Here is an 18,371-nt window from a genome sequence, read left to right on the forward strand (position 1 = left end):
TCAAGTACAGGAGGAATAGCTAAGGGCCTGTGCTGAGGCTTCTTAAGGAAAGTCCTAAGGCGTTTCCTGGAATCAGAATATTCTTGGCCCTGCCACTTGAAATGTTCCCTCATGGTGTGCAGAACTTCCCCAAAGGAAATATCCTCAGGAGGGCAGGCCGAGGGATGGAATCTTCTGCATCGGAGTCCTCATAGGTCTGGAAGAGCTCTTCCTGGCTATCAGAGTGGACAGAGCCCTCAGAGTCCTCATCTGAAGGAGTAGGGTCAGAGGGTTCAACCCGGGGCCTTTTATCAGGAGGAGGCTGGGATGCTCTCTCTGGATGGGTCTGTGAACCTCTAATCATGGAAATTAAATCAGCAGCCATGGACATAATTTGTGTCTCTGGAGTCGGCTGAGGTAAGGATCTTGAAGTAATATGCTTTGTTTTGCTGGCTGCCTTAGCCCTAGTGTAGGCCTTAATAGACATGGCCATAGGAGGCCTGGCAGCTCCACGTGCAGGAGTGACCTTGTCTACAGAAATGGTCTCGGGCATCTCCTCGGTTTCGGTATCCGGAGGAAAATCTATAACTGGCGTCGAAGTAATGTCTGGAATCAGAGTCGTCGGTACTGCGGTGTCTTCGGTTCGGAGCGGTGGAGAGACCGTCTCAGAGGGAACCGGAGCACTCGCGCTAGGTTTTGGCGTGGAGTCGGTAGTAGACGCGGGCCGAGTATGTCGGTCCCGGTCTTTTTGGGAGTTTGTGATGTCGGAAGATCCGACGGCATGGTATAAGCAAATTTATCGCCGAAAAAGTCTTCAGCGAACTCCGCCCGGCGCCTGAGAGTGCGCTTGTTGAAGCGAGCACAGGCTACACAGGCCGAGACGTCGTGGTCTGGGCCCAGGCAAGGGAGGCAGTAGGAGTGGAAATCCTTATGAGGTATTTGTTTACCACAAAAAAGACAATTGTTAACTTTTTCAGTAATTTCTGACATCGGCTGAGGCAAGAAAAGGTCCCCAACGGGGTACTTAGCTTTTGATGACTTCGGTATCGTAGAATACAGGAGCTGACCGACCGGCACTTGCGAACTGCTTCTGCTTCGGGCACCGCGCGGCAAGAAAGACTGAAGAAAATGGCGTCGGCTGATGCTTATATACTCCAGCTTCCCTGACGTCGGAGAGAAATGCGACATCAGCCGACGTCGGACCCAGACTTTGGAATCCGGCCGACCGAGGGCTGCCTGAGGCAGGACAACCCACATGTTATGACTGCAGTTGCATTCTTGAAGGACATCTGAGGGCTAATCTTTTGCACATGACCACGTACTCCTTGTCAAACTTCCTACAGTCAAATGAGAGGTGCAGACTACAAGATAGGAGTCCAATCCTAAGACATCTGACTCTGGGGCAACAGGCTAGGAAAGTCTCCTGTGCTAGTTTACTTCTGTTCAGCAGTAAGTACTGTTAACATTTCCAGGATTTTTTGTACTCAAGGACATCCTGCAGCGAGATCCAGTACTAGCATGCAGGTAAAAACTGAAAAGCACAAACATCAGTTGTAGGTGACTGGAAGATAATGTCTGGCTCAAGTAACTCCCCAAGCTCTAGGATAGGCCGACTATAGAGAAAACACTCTTTCACTGTTTGCCACCAAAGGGTTTAAGTGTATTAAGGGCACTGTGACTGCAGGCAGTGGGGCTGAGACGTGGATAAGGCGATGCCACACTGGGACCAAAACTCTCAGGCCTCCACAGCAAGATTGGGGAAATTGCTAAAGCCTTTTACTGTCTGTCGGTTCTGTAATGAGTAATTTCTTAGGTTTGTGTATTGTTCTGTATCTGCATTATTTTATTTTCAGCAATTTATTAAGTTTAAGGTCATGGGAGGGATGTCTCTTAGTAACAGTACCAAAACCAAAAGCTGCCAGTTCTCTCTCAAACTTGGAAACTGCAAGCCAGATGGAAAAAAGCACGTAAAAAGTCCCAGGAAAAGATGGCCGTCTACAAATCAAATTGGCTGTGGAGACGACAGTCCTTGGGCAAGATCAGTCTTCCACAGCAGCACATTAGTGTTTTTTTTTTCTGGGGAAATCAAACCTCAAAAAAAAAAATCCATACCTCTCAAGTGTACCTCATTATGAGGAACGTACCTCATTTGGGGTCTTAAAAAGTTCATGTTTCTCAAAGTTCCACACTGAAAGACTCTGTCACACATTCAGTGTTAGGAATTTTTTTTAAGTGAAATCCATTGTAAATAGATATTAATTACATTAATTCATTAAAGGATCTTCTTTATAAATAAAACCAGCATATTTTAACCATCCTATGACCTTCCTAGTTTAAGTTGTTAGTAAGCCATTAGTATGTGTTCCACATTTGCCCATTTGTTCCACATTATAAGGGCTAGTGTTCCTCATTTTGCAGATGGAAGGTCGAGAGCTATGAGGAAAATCTCTTCCATAATAAGCAGTAAAATATACAGAAAAAAAAACAATAAAATGCAACTTAGAAAACGGAGCCCAAAGTGGATACTTCCCTCTCTGGAAGGGAAAAACACATGCTTTCTGATGACACACACACACACAAATATATATATATACACACACACACACACATATATACATACATATATATAAAGAACTGAAGCTGACAAAGGCTGCCCTATTTATATCCTAAAAGTTTAGCCCAACTCAGACATCATCTGAAAATAGTGGAAGAATGGGAGATATCCTTCTACAGCAGACTCCCACCTACAAAGAAATCATTCAAACTGCCATAGTGGTTTCATAACTACATTTTAAAATTATCAGAAAGCTTGTAATGCAAATTCTGCCCAGTGCAACAAACTTTCAGCATCAATCTTAAACTTGCATGAGGGACTTGGGCTGATATGAAGAGCAAAAAGATACTACAGAAGCTCTACAATATACTGTGGTTAATAACTGCATAACGCAGACACTTGAAATGATGCCAACTTCAAATAATCAACAATGTGTACATAATAAAAATAATCTTATTTTTCTGCTACAGAGGCTCTTTAATTCTCTAATTCGATCAATATGCAAAACCCTCTACAACTATAAAAATGTACTCACGCCCAGAAATCTTCAACAGTATCAAACTTGGAGATCAAACGTAAATTTGCTTGCCATGTTTTGCTTTTGTCATTTTTAAAGAACCAAAGTGCCCATCTGAAAGACAAAAAGAAAGAAAGAAAAAATATTTAAAAAATTATGGCAAAACACGTACTACATGCATGTAAATCCACTGGTAACACCAGTATAAACTCTCTAGTCTGGCATTCTTGACAAATACTGTTAAAGGACCATTACTCAAAGAGAACAATTTATAAAGGTATGGGGAAAAACAGTGAAAGAAGTTCTGCAAAATACTTCTCTTAAAATAGTACATGACTAAACGGCTCTAGGACTGTTGAACGAAATTTCAACACTACGAATCCACTATCACCGAACACACTTTAATGAAAGCACTTTTACCGAAAAAGCGCTTTCGCTAAATTATGTTTAAATAAAAAAAAAGAAGAAAAAAACATTAAATATACTTTTACACAGGGGGGCAAGCCCCCCTGCACCCCCCACCCCCCTACTTTAATTTTCTCACTCCCTTATCCGCACCGTAGTACGACTGGCACAACAGGCATACTTATTCAAAAATGTTGCTTCGGCGAAAAGCATTTTTGTGTATTCCAGCCCATTCGCATGTTGGTAAAAAGTGCGTTCGTGCAAGAGTCCTAGACACGACTAAACATAACAGCATAATGATACATTACTTGCAGTTGCACAAAAGTAGCATTTATAACTAAAATAATGATTACAAGATGAAAAAAATGTATGTACAAAATGCTTCTACTTCAGGTCTGCTAGCTCCAAACTATACAATGGTATCCTTTCTCTGCCTCTGTGCCACACCAGAAACATAAGCTAACCTAATAAAAACGGACACTACGTCTTCTTCTTTCGGCTTTTCCCAGTTAGGGGTCGCCACAGTGGATCATCTGTCCGCTCATGATTGGCAGTGGAGTTTTACAGTGTCGAGTTGCCAGCCCGGCATCCAACCTTCCACAGAAGGCACACACATGCACTCACACCTAAGGCCAATTTAGAGTCTCCAATCCACCTGCAGCATGTCTTTGGGATGAGGGAGGAAACTGGAGCACCAGAAGGAAACCCCCACGCGACCACATGCAGACTCCGCACAGAAGGCAACCCAGCCGAGGACTGAACCAGAGAACCTCTTGCTGTGACGCAACAATGTTGACCACTGCACCACTGTGGCCGCCCCTAATAAAAACGGACACTAAACATAGTCAAGTTGCCTTGCCAACGTTCATCAAAAATAGGCTTTATTAGACTGACAAAGCCAGAAAAGTGTGCATACTATTTACAAGGCCTTTGCTCACTAATGATTGAAGTAGTCACTATTCAAATTATAATACACTTTTCTTCAAAATATATGGCATGCAATGCGAGCAGGATATAGATAGTACCTTTTGCCAACAAACATCTTCCAGCCATTTCTGTAAAACATTAACTATGTTGCTGTAGCTTTGTTCTTTCCCCAAAGAAACAATTATATGCCTCAGGTCTTGTCCATAACTGCAGTAGCTCATGCTCTGACTACTAACTCAACGCACGCCATACTAGACAGAGTAGCCTGCCACTTGACATTTATCCTCAGGTAATATCCCAGCAAAATATTGTTTGAATAAATTTAAGTCAGAAAAATTAAAAACGTGAAAAGTATTCTATGTGCAAGTGGCATAGCACATCATGCAGCAATGACTGATTCAATACGGTGTATTAAAAGAGTTGTGCAAATAATGAGGAGGGTCCACTGTGAAGCATCATCTCACTATCTAAAATGATGTACGTATCATAAGAATAGAATAGATCTGTGTTGCCTTCTTCAGACCATCTCAATCTCTGGGCATATATCAGATTCGATCAGATCAGAGGCTGGCAAACAAACTTCCACTCCAAGGCTCAAGCTCCTCCCTTCTCTCATAATGCACTACTGCCCTCAGATAAAGTTTGCCTCCATACAAGTGACTATCACCTCTGAAAAGATAGAATACTGCCTACAAGACATTGTAATGTAACCACACACAGCAACCAGAAAATGGCTGCAACCAAGAAAGGCTCCAGGAAGGTCCAGTGCAGTCCAGAAGGAGCCAAAAAGGAGTGGCAATTGATGAAGAATGGGAAGTGGGGATGCTGGGACAAAGAAAAGATGATAACACTGGTTTAACATTAAGGTAAGTACATAACTACTATCTGACGTTGACTTTTCATAAAGTATCATCATCTTAATGGTACAGAGACATCAGCAATAACAACTCTGTAAAGCACTATTGCAGGATATTCCACAGAATGGTAGAACCAACGGCAACTCTGGACCTGAAAGGCAGGTCAAGCTTATCATAACAAACACATGAACTGCGGACCATGTCATTGTCGTACAAATGTCATCAATGAGAACATGGATAAAAAAAGGCCACAAAAGGAGTAACCTTTCCAGTCAACTGTGCCTTGGATTTAGACAGCAGTGGCAATCTCCTAGCCCTGTAAACAAAGGTAACAGGGTCAGAAAACCACCTGGACAAGGTAACTAACACAGTAGAAACCAACTTTGCCTTAGAAAAGGAAACAGTTGATCAATCTTTCCAAGGTGTTTTATATGTTGCAAATAAAACTAAAGCAGACTGTGGACATCTAAGGAATGGAGTGGATATTCATCTTTATTTGAAAAAAAATTGGAAAGAATACCAGAAGGTATATAGATTGGTTTAAGTTAGTCTCTGAAGTCACCTTAGGAAGGAAAGCTAGTTTAGTCCAAAGGGAATCTCTACTGTTATAAAAAAAGACAGGAGGTTTCATAAGGCTCATAACTTGAATCCTTGTGGCAGACTTAACAGCCAACAAAAACAAAGTTTTCCGAGATATGAATTTCAAATTTGCAGAAGCAGACAGCTTAAACAGGGCTTTGGTAAGGCTCTAACAGGACAGTAACATTTCAATGGGGAATAGAATCCCTCAACAAATGTGAGAGAAAAGTACCACACAAGAATGATTTTGCCAGTCTCAGGAAAACAATGGAAGTATGCCACTATCTCCCAAATGAAAGTTAGGCATGGCCGCTAACTGCAATTTAATACCAGAATAACTCCAAAATAAAGAGCAGTCAGGAAATCCAATAAAGATGGCAGATGTGCCAAAAAGGGATTCACATCTTAAGAATTAGCCCAAATGGTGAATCTTTTCCACTTTTATATAGGTGGTCTTAGTGGAGGGCTTTTGGAAGGAAAGTACAGTTGTGTACACTTACCATAAATGTAGATGTTCGAGTGTATTCACTGTTGCAGTCATTACATTTGGGTAATCCTGCTGGTAGGTTGCCCTCAGTCGGCCTGAATTCCAAAGTCTTGGGTCCTGCGTTGGCCGCTGTCGCCAATTCCCTTATGTCAGGTTGTCAGGGGTATAAAAACATGCAGCCAACGCCATTTTCTTCAATATTTCTTGCCCCAGATGTCAGGTGCCCCCCAAAATGGTAGGCTATATATGCATATATATATATGCATATATATATATATATATATATATATATATATATATATATATATAAAACATAAATGCACCAAAATAAACTTTACCTTCATCTACAAGCAAATACACCACATAGGTTGTATAGATCAGAGAAGTAACAATTAGTTATGTACTCACCAGAACGATAGATGTATGCGGTCCATCTCGCCTACATTCATTACTGATGGGCTCGGAGCAGAGAATCGGCTCCGACTCGGCCGCTTTAACTAGCACGAAGTCTCTAATTGGCTGGGCTAAGCCTGTATCCCAGGACGCACCATGCCCAAACCCCCAGATCTTGTTTGCCACAATATGATCATTACACATACATAACCCCACAGGAACACACAGCAAGAAAAGAGAAAAAATAATATCCTCAGAAGGGTCTAAGAATATAAATTTCCTCCAAGTCCACCAGAAAGGGGGAAGGTGGGTGGGTACGTAAGAATGTAGGCGAGATGGACCACATACATCTATCGTTATGGTGAGTACATAACTAATTGATGTAATGTGGTACTAGTTTGCCTACATTCATTATTGACGGGACAGCGTCCCTAGCACCTCTATCCTGGGAGGCTCATGGGAAAACACTCCTGAGCACCGTGGAACCAAAGGAAGCCCGGCCTCTAGAAGCCACGTCCAGCTTATAATGAGAAATAAAGGTGTGTGGGGAAGCCCAGGTGGCTGCCGCACAGATTTCATCCAAAGAGAGCCTAACATGAAAAGCCACTGAGGTAGCCATAGCCCTGCCTGGTAGAATGCGCCTTAACTGGGAAAGGTAGATCTCTACCTGCCGATGTGTAAATAAAGCCAATTCAGTCCTTAATCCACCTTGCAATAGTGCCTTTGGTCACAGGGCTACCAATCCTGTTCTCTGAAAAGGACACAAACAACTGATCTGATTTCCTCTCTTGTTTTGTCCTGTGCAAATAAAACTTCAGTTGTCTATGTACATCCAATTGGTGAAATTTGAATTCTGCCTTGTTTGAAAAGTGTGGGAAAAACACCGGTAACTCAATGGATTGGTGAAGACAGAAGGTAGAAGAAACCTTAGGAAGAAAGGAAGGGTTGAGTCTCAAGGATACTCTATCCTTATGAAAAATCAAATAAGGAGGTTTAACAGAAAGGGCTTGAAGCTCTGATACCCTTCTGGCTGAAGTAATGGCCACCAGAAAGGCTGTTTTCCAAGACAAATATTTTAATTCACAAGTGGCTGCAGGCTCAAAGGGAGAAGAAGTTATGGCTCTAAGCACCAAATTTAAATCCCATGGCAAAACTGGCTGTGAAACTGGGGGACGAAGTAACCAGGCTCCTTTTAGGAATGCTTTACACAGTTTATGGCCCATGAGGGAAGGCTCATATGAAACGTGAAAATTAGAAATTGCCGCCAGCTGCACCTTAATAGTGGAGGCAGCGGAACCTTGTCTGAAAAGCGTCGCCAAAAAATCCAAAACTGCCATCACAGGGGCTGTAAAGGGCTTTAGATTATGTGACTGGGCCCAGATAGCAAATCTCTTCCATTTACTGGAGTATATCTTTCTAGTGGATGGCTTGTGGGAAGAAGATAGGATATGTACCACTTCCGGTGTAAAGGAAAGCTGTCTGACTAAGGACGGAAGTGGAGAAGCCAGGAAGTGAGCTTGAGGGTTCACAGGGATGGGTGGAACTGCCCTGACAGATGAGTCAATAGGTCTGGAACTGGATCCAGAATCCAAGGACTGTCCATGGTACATCTCCGGAGAAAAGGCAACCAAAATTGACGGGGCCAGTGTGGTGCAATCAAAATCATTTTGCTTCCCAAGGAAGTTGCCTTCTGAATCACTCCTGGCAGCAGAGGAAATGGAGGGAAGACGTAGAGCAGACCGGGGGGGCCAATCATGGACTAGAGAGTCCCTGGGTGACTCCCCCTGAGGGGGGATCAGAGTGAAGTAACTGCTGCACTTGGCATTGAGGGGACTGGCAAAGAGGTCGCAGCAAGGTAGACCCCACCTGGAGAAGATCTGAGCAGCAACTCGATCATTCAGGGACCACTCGTGAGGCATCAGAATAGCTCTGCTTAGCCTGTCTGCTATCACATTGGACTTCCCCGGAATGTGCGTTGCCACTAGAAAGCGTTGGGAAGACACCGCCCAGTTCCACACTCTCATGGCCTCTCTGCAAAGGGGATAGGACTTGATTCCCCCCTGCTTGTTCAGGTACCACACGACTAACATGTCGGAAAGAATTGAAATAGTTCCCTTGGGAAGAGAGCTGTGAAGTGCCTGCAACACTAGTAGCACCACTCTCATCTCCAAACATTTATATGCAGGTGTACCTCGTGATCTTGCCACGTGCCTTGGAACGTCCTGCCCAGATAATGCCCCCCCCACCCTGTCTGGGAGGCGTCCGTGGTCACTGTGGCAGTAGGGGGTGGAGGGTTCAGGGATCTCCCTTTGTTCAGATTGGGTGAATGAAGCCACCAACGCAGGTTCTGTCGGCATTGTTCCGTTATAAGAATCGGATGAGAAAGAGGGAATTCTTGATAGGACCACTGGACCGAAAGAAGCCACTGGAGTATCTGCATATGTAGCCTGGCCAGGGGTACTAGTAGGATGGTGGCGGCCATGGAACCTAGTAACTGAAGAACAAGTCCGGCTCGGACCTTTTTCAGAGGTAATAAGGCCAAAACTTGAGCCTGTAGCACTTTTATTCTTTCTGTAGGAAGGAAACCCTCATTTCTACGGAATCTAGCTCTGCACCGATAAATGCAACATGTTGTGATGGCAGCAAGACAGATTTTTGCCAGTTGAAAGTAATCCCTAGGAGTTGACCCAAGTTGATGGTGGCCTCCGTGGCTCGAACAAGTAGATGCCTGGTGGGGGCGGTGAGAAGCCAGTCGTCTAGGTAAGGAAACATCTGGAATCCTAGACGTCTCAGGTGAGCAGTCACCACTGCCAGACATTTGGTAAACACCCCGGGGGCTGTGGTGAAACCAAAGGGCAGGGCTCGGAATTGGAAATGACTGGCTCCCAGCTGGAAGCGTAAGTGATTCCTGGAGGCCAACAAGGGGAAAATGGTTTGAAGAGTGACCATTCGGAACTTGGACTTCCTGACTAAGCGGTTTAAACGGCTGAGATCCAGGATGGGCCTCAAGTCCTCTGTTCTTTTCGGCACCAAAAATAACCTTGAGTAAAGTTCCTGATCCGATCTGGTCTGAGGGGACTGGTTGGATGACTCCTTTTTCCAGCAGCTTTGAGACTTCTAACGCTGCTTGATCCCTTTGACAGGGTGGAACGTCTGGGATTCTCTTGGATGGTGGAGGCGGTGCGATAAAGGGAATGGTGTAACCTCCGGCAATGATTCAAAGCACCCATCAATCCTGAGTGATGTTTCCTTAAGCTTGAACATGCTTCGAGAAACGACCCCAGACTGGCTCAGGAGAGGCACAGTTGGGCAAGTCCCTCAGGGACGTTGGTAGGAGGAACCACGAAAGGACTTACATCTCCTGAGTTGCAGGGGCCTCCCCCACCCTAAGGACGACGTCTTCCAGAGTAATCCCCCCCCTCCTCTGCCTCTGGAGGCGGGGTCACTATGATGGTCAGGAAAAGACTTCCGAGACTTCTTGAACCACATCTTTCCTCCCTTCTGCGCCTTGGGATAAGGTCTAGAGGGAAGCAAAAAATGGGCCCATACGGCAGACAAAAGTCTTACCCTCCTGCTCACATCTGGTGTGGGTGTCTTTCACTTTGGGTCCAAGGAGGGAGGACCCGTCAAAGGGAGCGTCCATGAAGGAAGACTTGAAGGCCTCCGCGAAGTGACACAGGCGCATCCAAGTTTGCCTCCAAAGGGCTACGCCTGTGCTAGCTGCCCTACCCGCCCCCTCGGCTGCATAGGATATGAGCCTCATGGAAGAGTTAACAATAGAAGACAGGGTAGACAGCTGGGCGTTGACAGTCTGGTTCACCGCCTCAGGCAAGTTACCCGACAGAGCATCTCCCAACTCCTTGAGGAGATCTCTTTGGAGCCTCGTAAAATGACACAGATAATTCAACGACTGCAAAGTAAAAGGTCGCTGAGGACAGGGTACGCTTTCCATACCGATCCATACTCCTAGACTCCTTGTTAGGAGTAGGAACGGAAGCAGAAGCCTCTGCAACTTCTTGCTGAGTGGCAGACGCCACCACCATGGCATCTACACGAAATCCTTTTTTCAAGAACTCTTTTCCAGGAGACGCAGACAAGAACTTGTTCAGGCAGCTGGGAACTGGTTCCACAGAGTCAGGGTGTTCCCACACCCTTCGACAAATAAGGTCCAACAATTCATCGAAGGGGGGAGACACCCAGGAGGCGGAAGGTCGGGCTCCGAAGGCCTTGAGGAAGACAGACTCCTCCTCAGAGGGGGTTTTGGAAGGCCAGTAGCCTCTCTGTCTCAAAATCTCCAGGATGTCGGAGAATGACACATCAGAGGACGACTTTGGGGACCCCTCTGCATCATCGAGGTCGGTGTCTGAGGTGACAGACTCATCTGGGGGAGTCTATGTGCTTCCTCTTACACAACTTCTTTCTGGGAGGCTCTTCAGGCAAAGACTCTGAAGGGCCCTCAGAAAGCAGGGGACCACGCATGGGGGTATCCTCAGGCCTTCAAGCCCCGCTGATAGGGGGGCATCAGAGGCTCTAGTCACAGTGTCAGGAAAAGGAGTGGTTGACTCGAGTGATTTCACTGAAGACCTGGCCAGTGCGCTCCTCATGGCCTCGAAGGGTGTCTCCACCTGAATCCGAGGAGCGACCCATCTCCGAGACCACAATCGGAACAGGGGTTCCCCCGGCCGAAGCACCAAGAGGGAGACTCGGAGCAGAGGTGTGGAGCCCCAGTGTATACCCCTTAGGTCTGACCGACGAAAAAAAGAGTGCCAAAACCATTACATGGAACCAAAAGGGTTGGAGCAGAGGTCGGAGCCGAAAAACTCAAAGGGGGTTTCAAAGCTGATCCAAGGACCTCACTCGACTCAGAACACTCCGGCTCCGACGACACAGAGGTGGTCGGAGGAGGAATAATCGGAACCGACAAAAGGGCAGGCTCTGGAGCCGACGGAGCTGGAGCCGAGAATAATTTTGTTAACAGTGGTGACTGGAGGAGCCTCTGCACCACCCCAACCAAAAAGTATAGTTTTGTACCTACCATAAATGTAGATGTCCGATAGGCATGCATCTGCAGTCCTTACAAATGGGTTGTCCTGTCGTCAGGCAGCCCTTCGGTCGGCCGGATTCCAAAGTCTGGGTCTGGCCTCGGCTGATGTCGCACTTCACCCGACGTCATAGCTGCAGTTATTCGGGTATAAAGGTATCAGCCGACGCCATCTTCCTCAGTGTTTCTTGCCCCAGATGCCAGGTGCCCTCTAGGAAGGCTAAATTTGGATAATTGCAAAAGTTTCCAAATAAGAGAGAGCAAATAAAAATAAACATGTATATACATATATACAAACAAATACACCATAATAGATTCCCCCAGCTAGCTAGAAGATGGGTAAATACCCTAGGAGTACCTCAGAGGGGAAGGAGGGAGGGTAATCCTGACTGCAGATGCATGCCTATCGGACATCTACATTTATGGTAGGTACAAAACTGTACTATGTCCTTCAAGGATGCATCTGCAGTCCTTACAAATGGGTAGAATACCATAGCCAAACTGGGAGAGGAGGAGTAATAAGATTATGGTGTAGTTAAGATCCCTTGCAAAACAGCAGTGGCAAAACCTGCTCGGGATCTGGAGTATAAGGGCAAATTATAATGCTTGGCAAATGTATGCACGGAGCTCCAAGTAGCAGCCTCTAAAATGTCTTTGGTAGCCACTCCTTGTAAAAAAGCTGTGGTAGTGGCTGTAGCCCTTGTAGAGTGAGGTCTGATGTTTTCTGGAGTTTTCTTCCCATGGTAAGAGTAACAAAATCTAATGCAATTTCCTATCCACTTAGAGATTGTCTGTTTTGAAATTGCTTTTCCTTCCATTCCTGTTGCATATGCTACCAGTAGCTGGTCAGTTTTTCTATTGCTCTTGGTCCTGTCCAGGTAGTAACGTAATTGTCTATGTACATCCAAGGTATGCAACAGTCTTTCTCCCCTGTTCTGTGGGTTGGGGAAGAATGTAGGCAGGTGGATAGCCTGGTTTAAAGATACTCTGGAGACCACCTTTGGCATAAAAGTAGGATTAGTTCTCATGGACACTCTATCTTGATGGAAGATCAGGAAGGGCTGTACTGCCATTAATGCCTGTAGTTCAGAAACCCTTCTTGCTGAAGTGATTGCAAGCAGGAAAGCAGTTTTCCATGATAAGTACTGTAATTCTGCTGTTGCTGCTGGCTCGAAGGAGGGAGTGTCAACTTTTCTAGCACAAAGTTCAAGTCCCATGCTGGCAATGGTGGCTTCCTAGGTGGTTTTACATTTTTAATTCCTCTCAGAAACTGCCTGAGCAGAGGATGTGAGAAGACTGGAGGATCCAAGTTGTATTCTGCTGAAATAGCTGATGCATGAATCTTAATGGAAGAATAGGACAGGCCATTGTGGAAGAGCTCTGCCAAGTATTCCAGGATGTTAGCTATGTTTACCAGTGACACATTTTCTCCTTTTGCAGTACTCCAAATGAGATATCTTTTCCATTTTGCTGCATAATTTTTTCTTGTTGAGGGTCTGCGAGCTTCCAAGATAATGTCTTTAACCCTTTGAGATAAATCTGGGTTATTTGGTCTTATGCAATGTTCCAGGCAGCCAGCTGCAGTGTTTTCAGGTTTGGATGCAGGGTTTTGAAGTTGTTCTGTGTTAACAGTAAGGGAACTAGGGGCAGAGGCCATATTTGTTCCCGAGACATACTCCTCAGTAATGGGTACCAATGTTGCCTTGGCCAGTCTGGAGCTATCAGGATGATCCTTGGACGGTCTTCTTTGATCTTCAATAGCACCTTGTGCATCAAAGGAAGAGGTGGGAATGCATATGCTGTCAGGTTTTTCCAACTGAAAGATAGGGAGTCCACTTTCCAAGCAAGTGGGTGGTACGTCCTCGTGCAGATTTTTTTCAGTTGGTGATTGTGCGGGGATGCAAATAAGTCTATTTCTGGTAGTCCCCATTTCCCTGTAATGGTTTTGAAGATGTCCGGATGCAGCATCCATTCGTGGGCATCCGTGGTAGTTCTGCTTAGGATGTCTGCTAGTATATTTTCTTTTCCTGGCACAAAAATTGCTTGTAACTGAATGTTGAAGCTCAGGGCCACATTCCAGAGGTCCATTGCCATCCGGCATAGAGGGTATGAATGTGTGCTTCCCTGTTTGTTGATGTACCACATAACTGTGGTGTTGTCCGTCTTTATCAGCAGTTGACCCTGTCGAAGAAATGGTCTGAATGTCTGAATTGCCAGTTTTACTGCCAGCATTTCCTTTTGATTTATGTGTAGGTGCAGCTGGTCTTGAGTTCATAAGCCTTGTATGCACTTGTCCAGCATGTGCGCCCTCCAACCGAGGTCTGAGGCGTCCGTTGTGATGGTTTGGCTTGGTTGAGTGCTGTGGAAGGGCAGTCCTTTGTTTGACTGACAGGCCTGAGCCCACCATTGGAATTCTTGCTTCAGGCATGGAATTATTGGAATTTGGGTTTCTAGGCTGTGCTTGTGCTGAGACCATAAATTCCTTAGGTACCACTGTAACTTTCTCATATGTAGTCTGGCATGTGGAATCAGTATTATGCAGGATGCCATGTAACCCAGGGCTTGCAGGACTTTTCTTGCTGTTAGCTGGTTCTGCTTTGTTAATGCCATGAAGTAGAGAGGGAGTTGCTCCTGTTTTTCTACTGTTAGGAATGCCATTTGTTTTGATGTGTCCAGCTCTGCACCCAAGAAGGTTATCCTTTGGGATGGTATCAGCCTTGACTTTTTTATATTGACTGTGTATCCCAGGGCTTGCAGTAGATGAATGACCCTTTTCAAGTCTTTTGTTAATTTGTTTTGTTGTCCGCTTGTAACAGGCAGTCGTCCAGGTAAGGGTAGATTTGAATTCCCTGAAGCCTGCAATGAGCAATTACTGATGCCAGGCATTTCGTGAATACTCTGGGCAGTAGTAAGCCAAAGGGCAATGCTGAGAATTGATAATGCTCTGATCCTGCAAGAAATCTGAGGTATCTTCTGCAATTTGGTCGTATGGGGACGTGCAGGTATGCCTCCTTGAGATCTAGAGTTACCAGCCAAGACTCCTTGCCCAGCATGGGAAGAAGTTGCTGTAGGGTCAGCATTTTGAATTTTGGAACAATGAGGTATGTGTTTAAAGCGGACAGGTCGAGAATAGGTCTCCATTGGTTTTCTTTTCTTGGTACCAGGAATAGTCTGGAGTAAAATCCTTGCCCTTGTTCCATAGATGGTACCTTTTCTACAGCTCTCATCCTTAGTAAGTGAGTTATTTGTTTTAGAGCTTCTGTCTTCTGATTTGGAGGTAGGTTTGGCATTCCTCTCTTCCTTGGTAGAGTATGGAAGTGAAACCTGTAACCTTGGGTCTATTGTCTGTAAAATCCATTTATCTCCTGTGATGTAATGCCAGTTTACTGAAAATAAGGCTAGCTTCCCGCCTAAGGGTGCTTCTAGTTGTTCCCTGGTAGGTGGTGCCAGAGCCAAGTCACTGTGATTGTCCTGTGGAAGTGGTGGTGGCTGGATCTGTGGCTGTACCTCGCTGGTTGTTAGCCTGCCACTGACGTCCCCTGTAGGCACCTCTGGATTGACCCCTGCCTCTTGAGCGCCTATTCCTGCCTCTCCGAGCTCTGGAGGTGTCTGGAAAGGACCAATTCTTGGAAGGCCAGTTCCTGCTAAACCTTGGAGGCTGGACCTGCAAGAAATCCTTGACTGTCTGGACAGATTTTGCTTTCTCTTCCACCTTCTTCAGCACCTGCTGTGCAGGGGAGCCAAACAAATTGAGCTTATCCATGGGAGCATCTAGCAGCTTTGATTTAACATGGTCTGGTAAGGACTGCTCTTTTAACCATGCATGTCTTCTGATCACTGTACCAATCATGGCTGATCTAAAGGAAGCCTCCAGTGCATCATAGCCGCATTTTAAGGAATGATTACTGACCTGCTGAATGTTATGTACCATTTCCTGAACAGATTTTTTGTCTAATGGTTCATCCGAGGACAGTTTTTTAGTTAACTGGTCTAACATAAATTCCTGATACTGAATCATGTGGAATTGACAGTTCAAGGCCCTAGCTGAAAGAGTAGCAGAAGTGTAAACTTTTTACCCCATCTCTAAGGCCCTAGATTCCCTTTCAGAGGGAGGGCTTTGGCAGAGGTAGCTGCTACAGCCTTGGGTCCCTGGGAGATAGTTTCGATCTGCAAAAGGAGCCTTATACAAATGATAATGTGTGTCCGGAACCCTGTAGTACCTATCGGGCTTAGCAGGGGCCGGAGGAAGAGAATCAGGAGCAGTACAAGCATCATTAAATGCATCATCCACAACAGTAAGTACTGGAGGAATGGCTAAAGGCCTATGCTGTGGCAAATGCAAAAAGGTTCTAAGCCTTTTCCTAGAGTCTGAAAAATCCTGGCCCTGCCATTGAAATTGTTCCCTCATAGCATGCAAGGTTTCCCCAAAAGAAAATTCCTCATGCGGAGAGGCAGAAGGAATGGACTCTTCAGCATCAGTGTCGTCATAAGGAGAAAAAGGGCCCTCTGGAGGGTTTGAATTATCTGATTCATCAGAGGAGTCATCTGAAGAAACTGGCTCAGGGGGCTCTACTCTAGGCCTCTTCTCTGGAGGTGGGTGAGAGGCCCTGTCTGGGTGTGGTTGGGATCCCCGGATCAAAGAAATGAGATCCTCTGCTAGACTAAGCATTTGTGAACTAGAGCTAGGCCTGTGAGAGGGGGTCTTAGCAGGCACAGTTTTGGTAGATTTTGCTGCTTTAGCCCTGGCAAAGGCCTTAATCGACATGGATGCAGGTGGCCTAGCAGCTCCACGTGCAGGGGTAGAAATATCCAAAGGGATAGTATCAGATAAATCCTGAGAACCTGCAAGAGCGGGTGTGATTTCAGTAGCAGATTCAACCATGCTGGATGAGGCCTCGGTAGGAGGTAAGCTTTCGGCCGAAGGAAGAACCGTGGACTCTGTTTCAGCCGAAACCGAGACACTCGCGGTTGGCTTAAACCGCGGACCGCGAGTGTCGGTCCTTTTCCTTGCGCTTTTTAGATATTTGCGTAGTCGGAGTATCCGACGGCATAATGTAAGCAAAAGCGGAGCCGAAAAACTCCTCAGCAAATTCCGACCGACGTCTAAGCGTCCGTCGGTTGAAAGAAGCACAGGCTAGACAAGCTGCTACGTCGTGGTCTGGGCCTAAACAAGGTAAGCAGTAAGAGTGGAAATCTTTATGAGGTATTTGTTTCCCACAAGTTAAACAGTTATTCACTTTTTCTGACATCGGCTGAGGCAAGAAAGGGTCCCCAACGGGGTACTTAGCTTTTTAGAAGTCTTCGGTAGTAGTAATCTCTGGTTCTGACTGACCGGCACTTGCGAACAGCTTCTGCTTCGCCACGGCAAGAAAGACTGAGGAAGATGGCGTCGGCTGATACCTTTATACCCGAATAACTGCAGCTATGACGTCGGGTGAAGTGCGACATCAGCCGAGGCCAGACCCAGACTTTGGAATCCGGCTGACCGAAGGGCTGCCTGACAGGACAACCCATTTGTAAGGACTGCAGATGCATCCTTGAAGGACATCTGAATCAGACAACCTGGAGGACTTGGAGGACACAGAAGGGGGCCAAGAAGTCTTCCCTAATGGATCCAACGTAAAGCTAGGAGAATGGCTCCGAATTGGCTCCAAGACAATTGGAGCTAAACAGCATTAGGAGCAGCTATGGGGCCCTGCAGAACTGCAGTGGCAAAGCCTGCCCTGGATTTAGAGTAAAGTGGCAGATTGTAATGCTTTGTAAAGGTGTGCATTGAACTCCAAGTAGAAGCCTCTAAAATGTCTTTGGTTGGTACTCTCCTGAGAAAGGCTGCAGAAGTGGCTGCAGCTCTGGTTGAATGTGGCCTAATGCCCTTAGGCACTGGCTTGCCATGCTGTGAGTAGCAGAAATGAATGCAGTGGCCTATCCATTTTGAAATTATCTGCTTGGAGATGGCCTTTCCTTGTGATCTTGCAGCATATGCCACTAGTAATTGTTCTGTCTTTCTGAAAACTTTAGTTTTGTCCAAATAGAATCCAAGTTGTCTGTGTATTTCCAAAAAATGCAGAATTTTCTCCTCCTTGTTCTGTGGATTTGGATAAAAAGTTGGCAAATGAATAGTTTGGTTAAGGGCTACACTGGACACCACCTTAGGCATAAATGTAGGGTTTGTCCTCAGAGAGACCCTGTCTGGATAAAATACTGATAAAAGGTTCCACAGCCATGAGAGCCTGTAGCTCTGACACTCGTCTTGCAAAAGTTATTGCTAGGAGCAGAGCTGTTTTCCAAGATAAAAACTTTATATCCGCAGTAGCAGCTGGCTCAAAAGGAGGTAAGGTGAGTTTTTCCAAGACATAATTGAGGTCTCATGCAGGTATTGGGAATCTCCTTGGAGGCCTTAAATTTTTGGCTCCTTTGAGGTACTGCCTTAATAAAGGATGAGAAAAGGAGAAAAGTCTGGTGGCTCTGTATTCTAATGAGCCGAAATGGCAGAGGCATGAATTTTAATTGACGAAAAAGATAGGTCTTTGTGTCCAGCATCTCAGTTAAGTATTGCAAAATCTGAGGAATATTTGGTACAGCTGTTCCAAGCACAAAATCTCTTCCATTTTCCAGCATAGGATTTTCTAGTA

The 18,371-nt window shown here is 45.6% G+C and overlaps 1 protein-coding gene across 2 annotated transcripts in view; it reads right to left on the reverse strand.

Annotated features, from left to right (window-relative positions):
- The window catches only part of LOC122793195 (eukaryotic translation initiation factor 4E-like), an 891,923-nt gene that overhangs the window by 641,508 nt on the left and 232,044 nt on the right, over window positions 1-18,371 (reverse strand). For both annotated transcript variants that reach the window (XM_044061026.1, XM_044061025.1), the window contains one exon: window positions 3,069-3,164. In XM_044061026.1, the coding sequence (XP_043916961.1) occupies window positions 3,069-3,164 (96 nt within the window). The remainder of the gene's footprint in view (window positions 1-3,068; window positions 3,165-18,371) is intronic.

Source organism: Protopterus annectens, chromosome 2.part0, assembly GCF_019279795.1.
Source record: "Protopterus annectens isolate FY-2018-M chromosome 2.part0, PAN1.0, whole genome shotgun sequence".
NCBI classification, from domain to species: Eukaryota; Metazoa; Chordata; order Ceratodontiformes; family Protopteridae; genus Protopterus; species Protopterus annectens.